The sequence below is a fragment of the Rhagoletis zephyria genome, unplaced genomic scaffold (assembly GCF_001687245.7).
Source record: "Rhagoletis zephyria isolate East Lansing unplaced genomic scaffold, Rhagoletis_zephyria_1.1 Rzeph_scaffold_00452, whole genome shotgun sequence".
Lineage (NCBI taxonomy): Eukaryota > Metazoa > Arthropoda > Insecta > Diptera > Tephritidae > Rhagoletis > Rhagoletis zephyria.
This window is the reverse complement of record NW_016157536.1, coordinates 166156-187071: the sequence shown is the minus strand read 5'-3', so window position 1 is coordinate 187071 and position 20916 is coordinate 166156. Positions and strand designations below refer to the sequence as shown.

The window sequence follows — 20916 nt, the reverse complement described above, 5'->3', positions numbered from 1 at the left end:
AGATTAAAGAAATCACACGAAAGGGGGTCCCCTTGTCTGAAACCTCGTTTGGTATCAAACGGCTCGGAGAGGTCCTTCCCTATTCTGACGGAGCTGGTGGTATTGCTCAACGTCATTTTACACAGCCGTATTAGTTTCGCGGGGATACCAAATTCAGACATCGCGGCATAAAGGCAACTTCTCTTCGTGCTGTCGAAAGCGGCTTTGAAATCGACAAATAGATGGTGTGTGTCGATCCTATTCTCGCGGGTCTTTTCCAAGATTTGGCGTATTGTGAATACCTGATCTATGGTGGATTTTCCAGGCCTAAAGTCACACTGATAAGGTCCAATCAGTTCGTTGACGGTGGGCTTCAGTCTTTCGCACAATACGCTCGATAAGACCTTGTAACCAATGCTTAGAAGGCTAATTCCGCGGTAGTTGGCGCGTATGGCGGGGTCGCCTTTCTTGTGGACTGGGCAGAGCACACTTAAATTCCAGTCGTCGGGCATGCGTTCATCTGACCATATTCTGCATACGAGCTGATGCATGCACCTCATCAGCTCCTCATTGCCTGCATAAAATTTTAATACCAAAACTTTGTTGCTCTGTACGTTTATTTCTGCCATGCTTTCTTCTTTTTATAGGAGAAGCAACCTTTGCTGCCTTGTAACGTTTGTTGCTGTTGTTGATGACATTATGCCACGACAGAAATTTGTAGTCATCATGAAAGTGTCATCGACACGTTTCACGTATCGGCGATCATTCGTTTTGTATTTTTGCGCTTGAAGCGGGTGGCTTTTTTGTGATGAAGCCATTTTTTTTTTTTAATTTCTCATTCTCGTTGGAGCTTCTGAACGCATATCCAAAGATAGTTTGTTCATTTCGATCCTTTTTGAGTAGTTTTCTTTAGTTTTTACTAAGTTTATTTGCAGTTTTTTCTTATTTGTTATCGCTTTTTGGTGTCACTCTATTCGTCTTAAACTTACTTAAAGAAAATTAAAGGCTTTTCAAGTTGATTTTACCGGCGAGAAACGTCATTGCTGTTTGATAGGTCACTCACGCGAAAGACACAACAAATAAATTGAAGAAGGCAGTTATTTTGCAGTTCTGTTCGAAGTAAAAATAATATATATAGGCTTTTCAATGTTTACCGAGCCCAAGGTTTTCTCCAAGCGTTCTTTCCAGCGTCGAACTTATGTATGTATGTATATTTAGCTGGCGCAAGGACGAAGTCTCCTTTTCTGTTGCCAAGAGCTACTTTGTCTTGTCCTTGTTGCCCGCTGTTCTAACCTATTTCACCTCTTTATTTAAGTTTGCGATCGCAGGGCCTTTAAGGTTCTTCTCAATTCAAACGGAGCTTAAGGTTGAGCTCAACGCCCTTTTTTCCGTGCTGCCAAAATCTAATTTAAAATCAGAGAAGGTGGATTTTTCAGATTTTAAGGACTTGTAGGAACTTGGGACCATAAACGATATTGAAAATTTTGGTTCCATTCTAATAAATAAGGCATACTTGCCGTCGATATGTCATATACTCCGCGTACTTTTTTTCTCAACTTGTCTGTGTCGAATGGCTATTACTTACACCGAAATACAGATAAGAGTTTTTTTCAAGGATTTTTCACCATCTTAGGGTATTGAGTACCGTTAGTGAGTTACCGTTTTTGTAGTAACCTACAATTCTCCCGGTTTGGAAACATTATTTTGCTGCCTTGTCCTTTTCTAAAGTACATTTTCCTCTTCACTCGGTATCACGTCGCACGAGAAAAATCCTTGGAAAGATGATAAGCTTTTCGCAGACTATGCTATCGTTCTTCCTGCTTTTATCTTGTGATTTTTTTCTTTTTATTACATTTTTTTTTTTTTCGTCGATTACTTAATAGTCCCATACATATTGTCGCCGTGTATGGCAATGTCTGCTTGAGGAATTTACATTTATATATTACACTCGTACGCATAACTTATTTATTGTTTATGGAAATGATCAATGAATGATGAATAGCATAGGAAATGCTGAATGTGACTGGCATTGTTAGCTGCAATCAAGGACAGAAGAAAATACTTATTCAAACTTTACACATCGATATGATTGTAGCGTGTTATTTAAGATTTATTATTGTTCTTAGTAACTACTTTTTAAATCGCTAATCACTTTCAACACTCACTCACTAAATTGTTTTCTTCCATTTTCCAGGCACCCCACTCGCTTATGCGGCGAGTCAACCCGATGCCGACCAGAAAGGACCCGTTTTCCTCAACGAACCCATTAATCGCATTGACTTCTCCAACTCAACAGGTGCCGAAATCGAATGCAAAGCCAGCGGAAATCCTATGCCTGAAATTATATGGATTCGTAGCGATGGCACTGCTGTTGGTGATGTACCTGGACTGCGCCAGATCTCATCAGATGGCAAATTGGTCTTTCCACCATTCCGTGCCGAAGATTACCGACAAGAAGTGCACGCTCAAGTTTATGCTTGTTTGGCACGCAATCAATTTGGAACCATCATTTCACGCGATGTGCATGTGCGAGCAGGTGAGTTGTCGAAGTTCTAGAGAGAGAAAGACGCTGAATTTACCAGATGAAAGTTGGAGGACTTAGTAGGGACGGTGATAGCCAAAATAGCAAACTCTGTAAAGCAATGCGCTTTGGCGCTACTATTAAACAGTTGCTCGAGATGTTACAGAAGAAAATAAAAAACCCGTTTAGAGTGAAAATTGGTTGTTAAAATAACTATACATATAATATACATATATCTTCAAAGTTTGAGAAATGTAGTATATGAAACCCATACGGAATCTTACTCCGAATGAAAGTGGTAATAAAACTCCATTTCTGTTAATCAATATTCATAATTTTTCGTTCGAAAATTCATGAAAATATAATAAAAATTTATTCACTCAGTAATTATCGCTCTCGCAAGAGGATATTAAAGTTTTTTCAAAACTGATAAGGAGTTAACATAAGTTTTGATTTTCTACTATTGATTGTTACTTGAAAAAAATTATTTCGATTTTGCAACTGTAATTATGGAATAATATAACCACCTTTAACTTAATGTTCATCGAGTCCTCCAACTCTCGCTAGCTCACACATTCCCCAATAAAATTTATATATAGCTTCCAATGCTGCATACCAGTTCCATCGTTGGTTTAACGCAGCGTGGGTATTTTCACTCTTTACGCTGTGTGTTTCACTTGTTCAGCTGTACGGTTATTCTTCTGACCACGTTGGTGTCGATTAAACGATAATTTTTGCAATGTAAGGCCATTTAATTTTCAAACAATTTAAACACTTCAGAAATTCTTCTTTAATTCGTACTGTCTTGACATTTCGTTTGTGGTTCTACATTAAAAAAAAATCGTTAATTGCTTTTAAATTGTATTTCCGGTTGTCATAATTATGAACCGTTCACACGCGCATCATTTACCCATAAACTTGCAAAGAAGCCTACAAACACGAACTTTACAAACGCATTCCTCTACGCGCCAGCATGAATATGCTTACAATTAGTCACTGCTTATTTGCTTTTATTGGGGCTTTTATAGCGGCTGCATTTAATTGACAACGTCATATTAATGCCTTGACACTTTATTATGTGCTTAGTGGCACAAACAGCAGCGTTGCATTTGCTTAAAATTGACATAGTCATTGGAAAAGCGTGTGTGTGTAATGTGAGTGATGCTTCCACACATTACGCATTGTTGCAGCCTTTTACAGTTAACAATGCCACTTCCTCTTTTGTATTGATTGTGTAGTACTCGAGAGTGCATATGCATGCGTATGCTTTTACTCATCTATAAAGGGATTTATGGAAAATTATGAAATAAATACTCTTGCAAATTTGGTTGCATTTGCTATTTTGCATAATAATTGACAGTTGCTTGTTGCGCAGTGATGCAAATGTGACACAAGCTTTTTTTTATAATCACAAAGGGATGGGCTTCTAAATGAATTCATACAAAATACTTTCCGGTTTGACTAGCAAACCTTTCCAGCTCTTTTCATGATTATATCCGCTTAGCCTAAAAAAATTTTCTTATCACTAAAATTCTTGAATTAACAACAATTGCCGTCATAAATCAACGCGGTAACTGAGCGAAACCGCTAACAAGAGCGCTGTCATAATATGCGGCTTTGTTGAAAGGCTTTATATGATTTTAATTAAAACCAAAGCTAATTATTTCTATTCTACTCAGTAACTTAAACGTCTATTTTTTACGCACATGAAAAACGATTTTCGCATTTTGTACACACCCAAATTTTTTATGCTCTGCTTTTTTACAATTCTAATTACCCTCAGGCAGATTAGTCTGCATGAAAAGCATAAAAGACCATTAAATTTCTTGCTAAAATTAGCATAAATAGGAAGCAGAACCCAAAAAAACGAGACGCGCCTCATGCTGAAACTTTCTTCTTGCCATTAATAAAAAAGAAATTAATTTCAATTTATCACATTTTTTCGGCGCTAAATAGCAGATAAACGCACCTTAAAGCGAGAGAAACCATTGAATGATACACAAACTGACAGTCCCTCCATAGGGTGTATTGCGTGCTTAAGGTGGGCTACTCAGCTGCTTGCGTCTAACAACCTGTAACAAAGGAACTTGCACAACTAGCTCTCCCATATTTGGCGCCCGTTATGCCACTTGCGTTTCGGTTTTCTTTAAACACTTTTCGCTCAATTACCTCGATATGTTGTACATATTTGCATGTCATACCAGCGCCGCGTCATAAGCTTAAGTATAATTTAAGCGTTAATAAATTTACTTAGACAATGTGTCACACAAGCGCTGAGCTGATACATTAAATGCTAACGCGCTGTGAAGCAGATGCGTTGTAATAATTTTGGCAACTGAAACGAATAATCGCCGCACGTCACGTCAACACGAACTACTTTGTACATGCGGCCCAATTTAACATTGCTAATAGACATATGTACATACATACAGCAAATGAACCAATGTACATACTTCTATACACAAATACTTATCTAATGAGCAGTGAGTGACAATGTTAAGTTAAGGTAACATTACTTAAATGCGCGGAAGTAAACTACATAAATGCTTGTAAATAAAATATGAAAATTCCTTTACTAGCTGTCTCCACATGCTTGAGGTGTGGCACAAACTGTTGCTGCTGCCGCGTCACCCCACCCGAACTGTCATCTAAATTGTGATTTTAATTTAATTACACGAAGGCAGGTAGTCGAAAGATGATGAGAAAAAAAGAATCCAGAGAAATGCGTACAAATTTTGTTTATTTTGTAAACGCTTGTTTTAACCAAGCCAACGCAAACAAACTGACAGTGGGGGTATTAAAAGTTCGCAGGAAAATGTAAACTGGCGAACCAGCGAAAGTAATTTAATTAAATGCGCTTGGGTAATCATTTTATTATATGTTAAAGTGCCATTACACGGGTGCACACTAGCAATGAGTTTAGATCACTGATGGGAACTGCCTTGCCCGCGGGCAAAGCTCCTTTAAGCTTTCTATACATTTTGTATAGGCGCGTGTAGAGCGAAAGCTCTCTGTACGCATCGTACAGTATCTAAGTTAGAATCTACTTTATTTAACCTGATGGTGTTTCTTGAAACGAACTGGCTCACAAAATCGTCTAAATAGGATGACGAAAACAATAGATGCTATGGAAATGGTCCTGGATTTACAGTTGGAATTTAATTATGTCACGTACACGTTGCCCTTGCTATTTTGTCATTTTGGTGGCCTCAGGTAGCTCTGAGATTGTATGGCCCTGGTCCTCAACCCTTGCCACTATGAGGCAGGTTGGAAGATACGCATATCCTTGCCGTTGTTTTTTATTTTCCTAAATACCAAAATTCGAAGATCCAATAAACTGGAGTAAGCGACCTAAGGGCCTAGATTTCATCTAAACGTCTAACGAAAAGTTGAGACCGAAATCTCATTATTGCGTCGATCCTCAGGTTTCAAGTAGCTTCTTACGCCCAAAGCAAGGTCTATTAAAAAAGTTCGAATTACGTCCCACAAACGAAATGTCAAATGCGTAACAAATTCTCAAAAATTGCCAGTTTGAACGGCAGAGGAATCCGTTCGTACCAAATCGTAAACTCACAAAAATAATTTTCCCCACCCCTCACATTCTAGTGGTCGCCCAATACTATGAAGCCGATGTCAACAAAGAACATGTAATTCGCGGCAATGCGGCGGTCATCAAGTGTCTCATACCTTCATTTGTAGCGGATTTCGTTGAAGTCGTCTCCTGGCACACGGATAGTGATGAAAATTATTTCCCTGGAACTGAATATGGTGCGAAAATTAAATCAATTGAACTACAAAAATCGGATATAGATTTACAAAATGGTGTAAAAGCATCCCTACCCCGCTCGTTATGAAACACAAAAATTACGGTTGTTGTCGTTAGCCTTAGATTCCACTAATCGCACGTCGGTAGTAAAATGCTCTCGAAGTATTTTTTTCATGAATGCGTGCTGCTGCTGGTTGCAAAATTTTCAACAAATTGCATTTCCCGTCCATGGAATTATTCTTAATTTCTACTTTTTCATCACATCATTTTGAATTTCATTCTATTATCTCTATTTAAACTTAATTATTTGAGTCATTTCATTATTTATTGGACTTTACTTTCTATCGCATACACTTTCATATTACTATTTTCCATGTTTGCATTTATTTCATCGTTTCATTTCCTTTGGCTATCAATACCTTTGCCGCATCATTGCAGTCGTTTCCCAACACTATGAAGAGGATATCCATAAAGCATTTGTCATACGCGGCAATTCGGCCATTTTGAAATGTGACATACCATCATTTGTGGCCGACTTTGTTAGCGTCATATCCTGGCATACCGATCAGGAAGAGAGTTTCTTTCCGGGCACTGAGTATGGTGTGTTTCCAATTGAAAATTCAACTACGTATTTAATTGTCTAATGTCCTAATAAATATTTCAAATTACATAAATTAGAAAATTGTCTATTCTCACCATTAATAATTTTGTACAAATAGTATAGTACCAAAAAATTTACCAATAATCCTGTAATATACACAAAATGTCTAAACAAAAAAATGCTGAAAGCAAAAAATCAAACGAACAATCTTACACTACTTATAAAAAACAATTTTTTATTGGCCTAACATTTACTCGATCTAAATTAATCAACACCAATAACGTAAACAGTTCGTAGAACAAACTTAAGAAAAACTACGTTGTACAACACTCACTGTAAATTTAAAGGTAACAAATTGACAAACTGCAGTTCACTTCAAAGCAATACTTTATAATTGTCTACTTGAAATGTGGAGTAACACAGCACGCTGATATTCACCGCAACTAAAACTCACCAATCTGTATCATACCACATTTACTCTATAAATCAGCTGTGGCTGTCTAAATCAGCTGTTTTGTTTTATCCTTAAGTCCAGCTGCTGTGAATTTTGTTTCAAGTACATATCATTTCTTTATCTTAGATTTGCTTACGACAACGGGAAGTTTCTTCTTTTAGATCTTTTTCCTCTTAGTTAAAAAAATATGTTTCGTATTTTGACGTTTGTGGTTTGTGATTTTAACGAACTATAATTTTTTAAATTACTTTTCCCCCATCAACCTGCAGTTGTTGCTCAATATTACGATACCGATGTAAATAAAGCTTATGTTATTCGTGGCAATGCGGCTGTTCTAAAATGTGAAATACCATCATTTGTGGCGGATTTTGTCAGTGTTGTGTCATGGCATACCGATCAAAATGAGGACTTTTTACCGGGCACTGAATATGGTTGGTGCAAAAAATAAAACATACTTGCAGTTGTTGAGGTTATGTTTGCTTGCTTAGCGTAAATTGTGCTGTCCAATATAGTATAAAAAGTACATATAAATACATATCTACAAACTGTTTTCTTAAATCGAAAAGTATAAAGAAAAAGCCGGACACAATTTAAAAAGTTAATATTTCGTTATGGTGTATTTTCCTTTCCTTTCCGATCAACCATTCATTCGGTGTTTTTTGTTATACTTTTGGTCACTGGTGCTCTAATTTTTGTTCCTAATCATTATTTTCAAAATTACTGTTCCAAGCTTTAGTTATATATATATTTTTTAATTTAAAATGCTTTTTTGTATACATTTTACACAGCCTTTTATTTTGATAAATATCTACCAAAAAAATTTCAAAATCATATTACAAACTTATTTCATTTATTCATAGGAACGAGTCTTCCGTTAAATTTTGTTTCACACTACACTTCCACTTAATTAACTATATTTTTAATCAGTTATTGACCTTTCCCATTTAAATAGTCTTTTACTGAACATTATACGCAATCTTTAAATCATTTTACTTCCACAATCTTCCTTAGAAAACTAAAGACGCTTATAATTCCACTCAATTCTTGTCTTTCTTGATTATTCTTTGTCTAGAACTGCCATTTATATAAATATTTAATACTTAATTGAAGCGGTAGCCACACGCGAGCATTAGCATTCGAAATTACCTAGAGATAGGCGAAGACAATGCCGCCTGAAAGGTGGCAAGAATTATTAGAATTCTTTTTGGGGTAGCGAGCGAATTGCGCGGTAAGCGATTACCGTGATTTTCATTTCAATTTGGCGTGGTAAATGTGAAAAATTTAAAGATTTGGTAGCAGCAGCGAGCGTAAACACGCCAAGCACTCATACGCCTCACTGCATTTTCCCACACTTTGGCGTTAAATTCATGTTTTGTTTTTCTTCTTCTTCCCCTTCTGCACTTTTGCTTCGCTTAAACATGGCGCAAAAGTGGCAACAACATTGCAGTAAATGTCGCGTCGGCTTGTTTTATGTAATTAAACAATAGGGCTATTCGCGATCCGGTGCAAATGGCCTAGCATCATTGCATTGCAAATTTGTATTGCAAATTATTTGCAATACACAAACAAAATACACGCATTTGCATTTGTCATTGCTTGGCAAATTTGCAATACCGAAAACCCATAGCATAAAAATGCTATGCATTGCATTCATAAACAAAACCAAAGCTGATGCACAAAAATTGTTTTGCAAAAGCTTTACCATGACAGTTTAATAAAGTTCGCTCACAATCCATGGCATATTTCTGCAATTGCATAAATTTGTCAGCTCTTATGCACCGAATCGCGAATAGCCCTATTGACTCCCATTGAGTTGTTGCAAATTCATTCATACATAATTTTGCCGTTACATGCAAGTTTGAGTTAAGTGCTTGCATTCATCGTTGCGCTTTTTTGCATCTTCTTCTTAATATAGTTGTACAACAATTCTACGAATCTGAAGTGAATAATGAATATGTAATACGTGGCAACGCTGCTGTGCTTAAGTGCTCCATTCCCTCTTTTGTTGCGGATTTCGTGCAGGTTATCTCATGGCAGGACGAAAGCGGCGAATTGTATGCAACGTTGGATGAGCAAAAGGGCACTGGTATTCAGAAAATTTTTGTGCAAAAAAATACAACTTTGGCGAATGGAATTAGTGGTTTAGTTTAGCTCTTGTTGATCGATCAAGCGGTTATTTGAATAGAAAAAGTTGCTTGTTTAAATAAACAAGTTCTCGTAGTACCAGGGTTCGGAAATAACCGTTAAAAATCAGTATTTTTTTTACTTTTAGATCATTGCAAAATCGTTATATTTTAATTTTTTTTTGATAAAAAATACCCGTAAGGTTTGAATTTTTATTTTTTAAATTCAGGTCGTTACTTGGTGATTTTTATTTTTTTATATAATAATCGCCATGCATCAGAATGAGTACTTTGCATACGTGACTCTCAAGGATGCAACTGACAGTTGAGTAGACTGTGTGTGTTTGCATATAGGGCGTCAGATTGGCAACCTATGCTTCGCTGGACCCAACGAACGTTGCCCAACTCTCAACTTTTGACGCAATTAGGTCCGGCACTGCTGACAGTTATATTACCTTGCGTTTATACAAAACAAGACAATTGAGAATATATATTATTTTTCACATAGTGTGAGTAAAGTAGGCGTCCAGACAATAAACTGTCTTCGAAAGTTGGAAGAGAGTGAAGAAGACAATGAAAGAAGTGTGAATATATAAGTAAGAAAGTGTGAATGTATTGCAAAATTGACTTGTGTATACTCCGAGACGCGGTCATAAAGAACAGCTGATTTTTGTTTACAAACACTTCTCCTTCATTGTGGGGCCGTTCTACGCTCTTTTACGTCAACTCAGTTTCATCCTTGAGCGTCACGTACGCAAAGTACTCTTTCTGATGAGGCTATTGGTGGAATTTATACGATACAGCTGAGAGTGAAGTGGAAAGTCAAAAATTCACACCGAAATAAACGCGGTGTCAAAGTGTTTTTTTTTATCACTTCACGATAACGCAGAACGGGAATTGACCCCCAGTCCTTTTATTAGGCATTCCAATAATCGAATAGTTGATTATCAACAAGAGTCTAAACTTTTTTACTGCAATATATCCTCACTTCCCAATCCACATTCATATTTCAACTTCACTTCGAACTTTTTTTTAATTTTCTACAATATTTTTTCCTTTCCGTGTACATTTTCTCTCACTTTACATGTTTTACTTTCTATACTCCATCTTGAAAATTTCGTTAATTTTCAGTCGTCAATCAATACTATGAAGCCGAAGTCGTTTCCGAGTATGTGATTAAAGGCAATACAGCAGTTTTAAAATGCACCATACCCAGTTTTGTAGCTGATTTTGTCAAAGTAGAAGCTTGGTTGTCCAGTGAGGGTGCAGAATTTCTACCTACCGATAATTTTGGTATATATTTATTGTCAAGAAATAAATACGAAAATATCCCAATAAAAAATGCATTCTTATTTTTTGGTGGCTTGGTGCGTATTCCAATTAACATGTTCCATTTTCCTATGGTTCCAGTCTATATTATTACTTTTCTTGCTATTTTGCTCTATTTTTGCAAGTTTTCAAATAATTTCTCTACACACTCCTACACACTTTTAGTTGTCAATCAATATTATGGTGCCGATATTCTAATGGAATATGTGATCAAGGGTAACGCAGCGGTACTCAAGTGTTCCATACCATCGTTTGTGGCGGATTTTGTGCGCGTCGAATCGTGGATCGATGAAGAGGGCAACGTTTTACGACACAGCGATAATTATGGTTGGCATTAGCGACTACTTAAAAAATTACTAGTAGCGCAATAATTGCTTACTAATTTAAAAATAGTTTTCCTGTGATCCCGCAGTTACTCCTTAAAAATTAAAAAATATATATTGTTTTACTATCCCACTTCTGATTTGATTCGCTATTTACATTGGTTTCGCTCATCTCTTTTGTAGTCGTTAATCAGTTCTATGAGGCGGAAATTATGACTGAGTATGTTATAAAAGGCAACGCCGCCGTGCTCAAGTGCTCCATACCTTCGTTTGTTGCCGATTTTGTGCGCGTTGAATCGTGGATCGATGAAGATGGCAATGCGTTGACGTTCTCCGATAATTATGGTTCGATTTATTTGCTCATATGTTTAAGCGGGTTTTGGTAGTCAAGATTTCATTAATTAAACAGTTTCCTCAAATTTCCTTCCTAGCTTTCCGTTTTTCCAGATTTCTTTTTAATTTGTTCTGTTGCGTTGTTTTTTTTTTTAACTTTTCACTTTTGTTTCAACAGTTGTCTCTCAATTTTACATAACCGAAGCAGAGAATGAATATGTAATCAAAGGCAATGCGGCGGTGGTGAAATGTAAAATACCCTCATTCGTTGCCGATTTTGTGCAGATCGAAGCTTGGGTCGATGAGGAAGGTGTGGAATTGTGGCGTAGCAATTCCTCGCAAGCTTATGGTATTTGCTTGAATGTCAAACTTTTTCGCTTAGTTGCGTGTATAATGTTCTCAAGTTTTTTTTTTTTATGTAGCTTCCCAACAAATCCCACGCAACTCTCTTTCATTCCTATTTTATAAAATTTTCTGTTCTTTTTTACTTTTTCGTATGTTATTCATTTAACAAATTCTTTCACGCATTCGCTTATCACGCAGTTGTCATTCAAAGTTATGAATCTGAAGCCGATAATGAGTATGTCATCCGCGGAAATTCGGTGGTAATGAAATGTGAAATTCCATCTTATGTGGCAGATTTTGTCTTTGTTGATCTATGGCTGGACTCTGAGGGCAGAAATTACTATCCAGGCAGCGATAAAGAAATTGGTATAGCGCAAATGTTTTGGCAATACTTACGAACGTTTCGCATGTTCCGGCGTGTTTCTTATAGCAAACTATTTCACTTCCCATTCATTTCATTTAATATTTTATGTTCTTACACGCTATTGGATTTCGTTTTAATTTAGTGGTACATCAGTTTTATCAAACGCGCGTAATTGATGAATTTGTTTTGCGTGGCAACTCTGCAACACTCAAATGCTTAGTGCCCTCGTTTGTGGCCGATTTCATAAATGTAGAATCGTGGGTGGATGAGGAGGGCGTTGAATTTGTGCGTACACAAGGCGATGAAGTGATGGGTAATTTTTCTGAATGAAAACTAAAATGTTTCTAAATAAAAAGTAGTCAGTAAAGCCGTTTAAACGTCGCAAAATCTTTTGAGCCCGTGCAATAAAAAATACCAGTACTTTTTCCAAGATTCTCTTCTCCTTTGCCTTAAAATGTCCTATCATCTGTGCGCCATTGCATTTTGTTTTAAAATTCTTTCCTTACATACACATCTTGTTTACAATTTCATGACTCCTAATTCCATTTGCTGTTACATTTCGTTTACAGTTGTCAAACAATTTTTTGAATCACAAGTTTATGATGAATACGTTATTAAGGGAAATGCCGCTATCTTTAAATGTCAAACACCATCTTTTGTCGCCGATCATATAGATATTGTCGACTGGGTTGACACTGAAGGTGGCACTTACACAAAAAACAGCGCTGGTACAGTATAGAGAACACATTTCGCTTTTAACAACTTTAAATTTCTGTATTATTCCACTTAAGTAGTTCGAAGGGAATTTCCTAGCTGCCATCAAAAATTTCCCGAAAGCCAATATGTGACACATATTTTTAATTTAATTTTTTAATATTTATTATTTTTACTACTTTCTTTATACGCCTTTTATGCCAAACGCCCTTCATTGTCTCTTTTATTATACTCCTCTTTTTCTACAATTTATTGCTGCATATGATGGCTATCAATACACACACAGTCGTTCCACAATCCCATACGGTAAATGTCATGGATGAGGCTGTTTTGCGCGGCAATAGCGCCATACTCAAATGTCATATACCAAGTTTTGTAGCGGATTTCATATCGGTCGCCTCATGGGTGGAAGATGAAGAACGCGAAATATTCACTACAAACGATGGCATCGGACACTTTGATAGCGGTAAATGGCGCTGAGGTTTTTAGTATTCAATATTCAGTAGTTAATGAAAATGCATAATTTATTTCTGTTAAAAAATCCGTTCATTATCCTGTTACCACCAAACACACATACTATTTATTGTTCCGCAAACTATGAGTCTGCCGTCGCTTTGATCCATCTTGAAAGGGTTTGTCTAGGATCACTAGGTATTTCGCGTTTTCTTTCTGCTTTTTTCTCTTGCTTTATCTATTTTTTCTTATTTCATCTTCAATTGTTTTATCGAATCACAACTCCTATTTATCTTATTTTCCGTTTAAACGCTAATTTTTTACTTTTTTGTTGCATTTATTTTGCTCCTTCCCATTTCCTCAATCCCCCCGTTGTCATCCATTTACGCCATGGGCCCATCCAGCCTGCCAGTACCCGAGGAAATCCCCCTTCATGTAGTAAAAATTTGTAGATTTTGTAATTATAATGTAAATATTTGTAACAAAAATGCTAATAACCAGAAGATAACCTATTACTTAAAATATAAACTGAAAACGTATAGCAAACTGTAAAAAAATATTCGTATGTATATACATGTTTGGCATTTAAAAACAATTATGTATAAAAACGTGAATGAATGCACTTTATTGGCATTTTTGTTGGTCGCTTCAAAGCATGCTGGCGACGTTTATATACATGTATGTAAGCTTTGCAAAATAATCGCTTCATTTGCTTTGAACAAATTTATTTTAATCAAAAGTAGGGAAAAATTACTTAAATTCAACTTCCATCGTCTTCTGATTGATTGAGTGACGACTTAACGTGTATGCGGTACCTTATGCAAGGGCAAACTCGCCTATCGAAATAATCGACTTCCTGTCATCCCTATTATAATCATGGCGAAAGATCTAAAATCAATTTGGTTGTGTATTTTTATAAGTACAATAAATAGTGAATAAAAGTAAAAAGTAGTGAATTAAACACTTTGTAACGTAAACGCATTAAAGTTAAGAAAAGTGAATATCCGCAACTTGTGTGGTGGGCGATTTGTGTTAAATTAAGTAAAAGTTGGGCGCCATTTTACAAGAAATCGTTAGGTGCGTTTCCGGCAAGTAAAGCACGGTTACGGATGTAGCTGGTGTTCCGCCTTATTAAAGAATTTCTTAATGCTAAAATGAAATATTCTTAAAATTACTTTACTGACTATTTACTTTCACCGCGGTTGGAAGATATACAATCGGAGAAATAAGGGCAAATGTTTAGTTATTTGTACGATTCTGTGGTGAGGGCGGAGAGGGAGGTGGGCGTGGCCTCCCAAACCTGCTCTAAACGAAAGGATGGACCGCATTTTATGAAAAGTCACCCCTGTCCCCAACACCACCCAAACCTCTTGGGGAGCTGTTTGAAAATAGGGGAATTGGATTTTATGCAAAAGGATTATAATCCTCACTAAGTAGAATTCTTCTTTCTGTGTTGCCGAAGAATAGGGGCTGAACACCTTTTGCAGAGATATTTCGTAGATGTTTCTTGTTTGACAGCTTTGCTCGGAAATTTGCCAAAAAATTCCATATTTCAAACAGAAAATCGTTGCTCAAATAACTAAACCGTACCCCACATAAGTTTCAATACTAATGCCAATTATACCCGAGCGCTGGCGACATATTCCAGAATCTAGATTGTTTTCTAATGTGTTTTTTAAGTTTTTTTTTTTTAGTTTTTTTACGTATTTTTTGACGCCTGGACGTCAGACTACATCCTCAAATTCCTACGAAAGCTCATGAAAAAGATCTTTAAGTTCGAAAAATTAGAAATTTGTTCAAAGTAAAAAAATTTATTGTATTCTAATTCAAGCTTGTCTGCTATATTATATATTTTAAATTTTTTGAAGAACTGTGTTGCATTTGAATTTGACTAAATTAAAAAGGAAGCGCAAAAAACTAAATAATAAAAAAAGTTCCCGGTGAAATTAATGTTTTTTTTTGTAAAATCGACACAAGTAACTACGGTGTCTACCTACATAAATATAATTCAAAAAAATGCACACAGTTTTTCAATAGAATACTAACTCTAAATGCATGCTTAATAAAACAAGCTAGCCATAAATACGAGCAAGTTTTAAAAAATTATCTACATAAGTAATTTTAATAAAATACTGCAAATTGTTAGAAAAAAGCAATCTCACACTAGTTTGAATTCTTCAATGTAATACATCAAGGCAATTCATACAAGGTGATAGCGGCAGGACAAAAACCAAAAACTACACTAACAAATTCAACGCACGACGACAATCAGAACACAAAAAATGTACAGCAAACACATCATTTTAACAAACATCTCAATTCGCCTTGAAATCAGCTGCTGTGGTATTATTACTTTGTATGAATTCGACTTGTAATAAATCATTTTTAAAATTGGATGTAAAAGCTTTCTCGTTATTTAAAGTGTAGTTTTTTATGTGTTTGTGTAAAAATTCTGCAACGCCTTTGAATTGCATTCTAATGTTTTTTATTTCTTTCATTCTCTCTCTAAACCTACAAATCCACACGTATGCGCTATGTGTGCAAAATTATTAGATGGCAAATATTTGGTGTTACCCTCTGGTGAACTGCATATTCGCGAAGTTGGACCTGAGGATGGCTACAAGAGCTATCAGTGCCGCACCAAGCATCGTCTGACTGGCGAAACACGTTTGAGCGCAACCAAGGGACGCTTGGTGATTACCGGTAAGTTGTAAGATTTAAGCGTATTTGCATTAATGAATAAAAATTTAGTTTAAAAAAAATTTTTAAATATATTGCACAGTCAAAATGTTATATACATATACATACGTACATATTTATTCAAAATGCATGACCAAAAATGACGAAAAAATATATATTTAACAAAATAAGAAAAACAAAAAAAAACGAATTCAAAAATGGAGTGAATCTAAGCATGTATGTAAATTGATTTTAACTGTGAAATATTTTGCAAAAATTTAGCTCTCACTTTAATTATGTACATTCATATGTATGCTGCTGAAATATAGAAAGGCCCTAACTGACATTTAACAGTAGAGCAAAACTAAAACACACACATTTCTCTGCTTGGGGCTTTTTGAAATGTGTCATAAAATCGTTGAGTTTTAATTCGCGGTTCCAACATTTTTTAAAGAGAATGTGTTTGATTGAGTATAAGCTACTTATTTAGAAAACCAAAAAATCGTATTTCGAAAAAAATGCCTGTTAGGGGGCCTCTCTACATTTCATCAACGATCTTTGTGTACTTACACACGTTCATTAATATACAGAATCATTTCAAAATTTAAGATTTGTGGGAAAACACAATCAAAGTGTGTTCAATTCATACATTTCGTATACTAAAAGACAGATGGAAAGACACGTATCTTCGCCATCTGTTAGGCTGAACATTTTCTCCTTATCAAGCTTATAAATTGTATGATGAAATCTCTATATTATTAAACGTGTGATATGTATACATATATAAAAAGATATTAATACTTGCAATCGTGAACTTATAACTTCACTAAACTACATTATTTGCAAAATCAAAAATGTGCAATCAAAATATTCATGCTTTTCGGCAAAAATAAAAATTTAAAAATAATGGCGCATTTACATGGTATGAAGCCATATGAACTGTTGATACGCTAAAATAGAGGGACTACATGTTCTAATGAGGAATTCAATGATATCGAGTGGGATGCATATAATAATTTTTTTCATATGAAAAGTTATGGGGAGATACTGTAAACATACTGTTGTGATACTGTTAAGCATATGAAATTATAGCAAGTTGAATTTTCATACATCTTCCCATAAAAAGTTTAACAGATGCAGAGATACCAAGGGGGGTTTTTCCCATTTTGATGCCTTTTTAATATAAAAACCCACCGAAAAGGAGGAAAGCGGCAACTCCGCCATTCACATACATGTCAANAAATTCATACGGCTTATGAACAGATTCATACCATGTAAATGCACCATAAGTTTTATTCATTATGATTCTCATAATTATGTATTTTAATTTAAAAAAATAAGAGAGTAAACTGAAACCAACAATTCACAACTTTAATTATGCTTTTATAATGGTTGAGAAAAAAATTCTGTTTATGAGAGCTAAATTTTTACATAAAACAACCAAAAAAGCATTTTACCATTAAAATACATAGTATTTCGAAACGTTGAACCAAAATTTGAAATTCTGTTAAAAAAATTTAACAGACAGTTTAAAAAGCGTTTCGAAAATTTCGAGATTTTGGAAAAAATTTTACCATTAAAATACTATGTGTATTTCGATGCGTTGAAAACACAAAATTTGAAATTCTGTTTCGAGATTTTGGATACTTTTTCCACTTGAGTGAGCTATAACTTTAATTAAAATGCGTAAATATGTTCATCCATATATAAAAACTTAGTTGACGACAGAAAACATTTGATTTATTTTCTAATTATTTTGGTAAAATGTTTTTTTTTAGAAAAAAAAATGTATCTGCGAACATTCGATAAAACTTAAAATTTTTACTTTTGTGCTTATAAAAGTAAAAAATAAAGGAAATATGGCGCAAACTACAGATTGCGTTTAAATAAATTATTAAATACGAGCACATATAACATATGTATGTGTGTATATTTTTGGTGCAAGAAATTACCATTCAATCATTACTTCAAAAACTTGTTAAAAACAAAATAAAAATTATAAATATTCCCCGAATGCTTTGAAACACCGCCATTAAAATGTTGAAGTTCGGAAATATATATTTTTACTTTATCGTTTTATCAACTACTTTATAAAATTTTACAAAATTGAATGTGTAATGTCCTCAGATACTTTTTTTAAATGATTTGAAGCAAAAATAGCAAAATATCAGAGTTAAACTTTAAAATATATTTTCTTAGAAAAAATTACTGAAAAATGCAAAAACTTTTAAATAAAAAAAAATTTACAATATGAATTAAAACAAAAATTGAATGATTTGTTGGTAAAGAAGTGTGGAATTTCCGCTAATGTCAACAATTTTGAAATAATTTTACTTGGAAAAAGATAAGCTGAATATAATTTTTTTACATAATGTATCTTTTATTTAAAAATGCTATTTTTGCTTGCTAGTGTAGTGAAAAAATTATTGAGCTGTCAAAATTTGAATTTTAATAAAATTTTCTGCAAAAAGTTTCGACAGCTCAATAGCAAATTTTAGCAATAAGTTATATGAAATATAAATAGCAACAAATTTTTGATAAAGAAATACAAATAAAAAAGCAATCAAAAAGATTTTTTGCTTAAAATCTTTTTCTTTGCTACGAAAAAATGTCAATATGTATTACTAAAGGAGTTATTATACACATTTGTTGTGCGAATAATACTTACAAATATTAAACCGGGAACCGTAACCATTTGCTCTGAAGAAGATTAAATCGTACATTTAAAAAACAAAATTAATAGTTTTTGTGTCTTAAAAATGTAAAACAAAATATATTAAACTTAAAAATCGCGCACATCAAAAAATTGTTGCTAACTTAGCCTGCATTGAAAACTGCCTGAATGTTGGGATAGGGTAAACTGTTGCGCGATCTAATGCAAATTCAACAATTAAAATTAAATTTTAATTATAAATTTAAATACTTAAAATTTGAAACGAAAAAACTTTAAAATCCCAAAAAAAAACTGTGCTTGACTTGAGCTTGAATACATGGAGCGTTTTGACGTACATAAATACTTGTAACTGTAAATTTTGCCACACTCTAAAGCTATCAAGTTATTTCTTGAGCCACTGCACGCTAAGCGCAATAATGACGAAATGTCAAAATAATAAAACACTTGAAATTTGTTCTCTAATCATAAGCGAACATTTGCTAAAATGTAAGGTAAGTGTGCTTACATAATTAATTTTAAATTAATATACTTAACTATAATGTCAATTAATTAGTATTTCTCTACAAAAGACACCCAGAAGTTTTTCAAACCATAAAAAATACAATTAAAAATTCATTTTACAGAACCGGTTGGCAGGGTTTCACCGAAATTTCCCACTGTGCAAACGAGCAGCAGCTTTACGGCGAAGGCGCAAGCGGGCGTCACGCTTCTATGCCCAGCGCAAGCCTACCCGGCGCCAATGTTTAGGTGGGCTTTAGTTGATTAGCTACGAGTATTAGTTGAATAACTTAATTTATGTATTTACGTACATTTTAGCGTCAGACGCGCCCAAGCTGTCATTGCTAAGCGCGTTTAAAATCATTGTCGTGTGAGTACTCCACTTCAGCAATCAAAACAGTTTTCGTACCTTTGCTATTTTCTCTGACTGTAGATACTTATCGTTTGGTTATGTTTTATTGTTTTTTTTTTCTAGAACCCGTTGGTAGCGTTGGGCCGCGCCTACTTTCTGGTAATGATATAAAGGTTTTAATCACACCTGGTGGCAAACCTGTGACGCTACTTTGTCCCGCGCAAGCTTATCCGGTGCCAATTTTTCGGTAAGCGCATATACATACATAAATCTTTCGGTTTTAATCTCTTGAAGTAGCGTTGGCCATTTAACCCTAGAATTATTGCCTTCCCCGTCGAGTCGATAACGTGCTTGCTTTATGTATGAAAAAATAGGAATTTGATTTTAGGGTTAAACCTATTCCAACATCTGGGCTTTATTATTGAAAATCTCCGCCTGCTTTGCTGAAGAATTCATAACTTTTAATTGATCTCATGTCTATCCTCTCCGTAGAACCTGTTGGTAGCGTTGGTCCTCGCCTTACCTCCGGTGATGAGTCGCGTATTGTAAAAATTGATTATACTAAAAGTGCTACACTGCTTTGTCCAGCGCAAGCCTATCCGGTGCCTTTATTTAGGTAAAATTTTGAAATTAATAATAATATTAAATTGTATCCAGACCGCGTATTATCAAGTTATATTAAGTGGCATACAAATTTATAAATGTATACTATCTCCAGTGTACGTGTATCCCAACATCAGTTTCAAGCAACTTAAATCTTATAGAAATCGATGTTGGCAGTAATTAGCGCTTCCTTTACATTTTAGAACCTGTTGGCTCTGTAAGTCCCAAAATTTTCGCCAATGAAGAAAACATCAAAATCATACGCGTGCCATTGATGCATAGTGTGACCCTACTCTGTCCAGCTCAAGCATATCCAGTTCCAGTTTTTAGGTAGGAAAAAAAGTCTCGTCTTGAGCTAAAACTGTGTGCTTTTATAAGTGAATTCGCGGAGCTATGCCAACATTCAGCCGAATTTCAATTCAATCGCTCAGAGTTTTACCTTTAATGACAGGCATTTTTACATTTGTTTAGAGCCAGTTGGCAGCGTTAGTCCCAAAATGACTGCTGGTGATGATGCTATCAAAATACCAAAAGTAGCAAGCGGACAAAGCGCTACATTGATGTGCCCAGCGCAAGCATATCCGGTGCCATTGTTTAGGTAAAACAAATTTAGTTAAAACAAGTAAGAAAGTCTAAGTTCGGGCGGAGCCGAACATTAAATACCCGGCGCAAGTATTAAATATGTTTTTTCACCTTTCCGAAACCTTCCGCTAGATGGTAAGCCGGGGTGTATCAATTTTGAGTAAATTAGCGTCCTTCAATTTCGAAATATTGAAGTTTCAAGCATTTCTGAAATTTACCGTTA

General features: G+C 35.0%; 1 protein-coding gene across 50 annotated transcripts in view; it reads left to right on the top strand.

The window, feature by feature from the left end:
* Dscam1 (Down syndrome cell adhesion molecule 1) overlaps positions 1-20916 on the top strand; it is a 169015-nt gene that overhangs the window by 61124 nt on the left and 86975 nt on the right. For 24 of the 50 annotated variants that reach the window (XM_017611726.1, XM_017611728.1, XM_017611724.1 and 21 more), the window contains exons 3-5: positions 2174-2515; positions 13139-13318; positions 15859-16008. In XM_017611726.1, the coding sequence (XP_017467215.1) occupies positions 2174-2515; positions 13139-13318; positions 15859-16008 (672 nt within the window). Of the gene's footprint in view, positions 1-2173; positions 2516-6106; positions 6269-6704; positions 6867-7590; positions 7753-10575; positions 10738-11279; positions 11442-11607; positions 11779-12707; positions 12867-13138; positions 13319-15858; positions 16009-19281; positions 19406-20000; positions 20125-20314; positions 20442-20916 lie in introns of all 50 variants that reach the window. The other 26 variants (XM_017611760.1, XM_017611777.1, XM_017611758.1 and 23 more) reach the window with 10 other exon arrangements.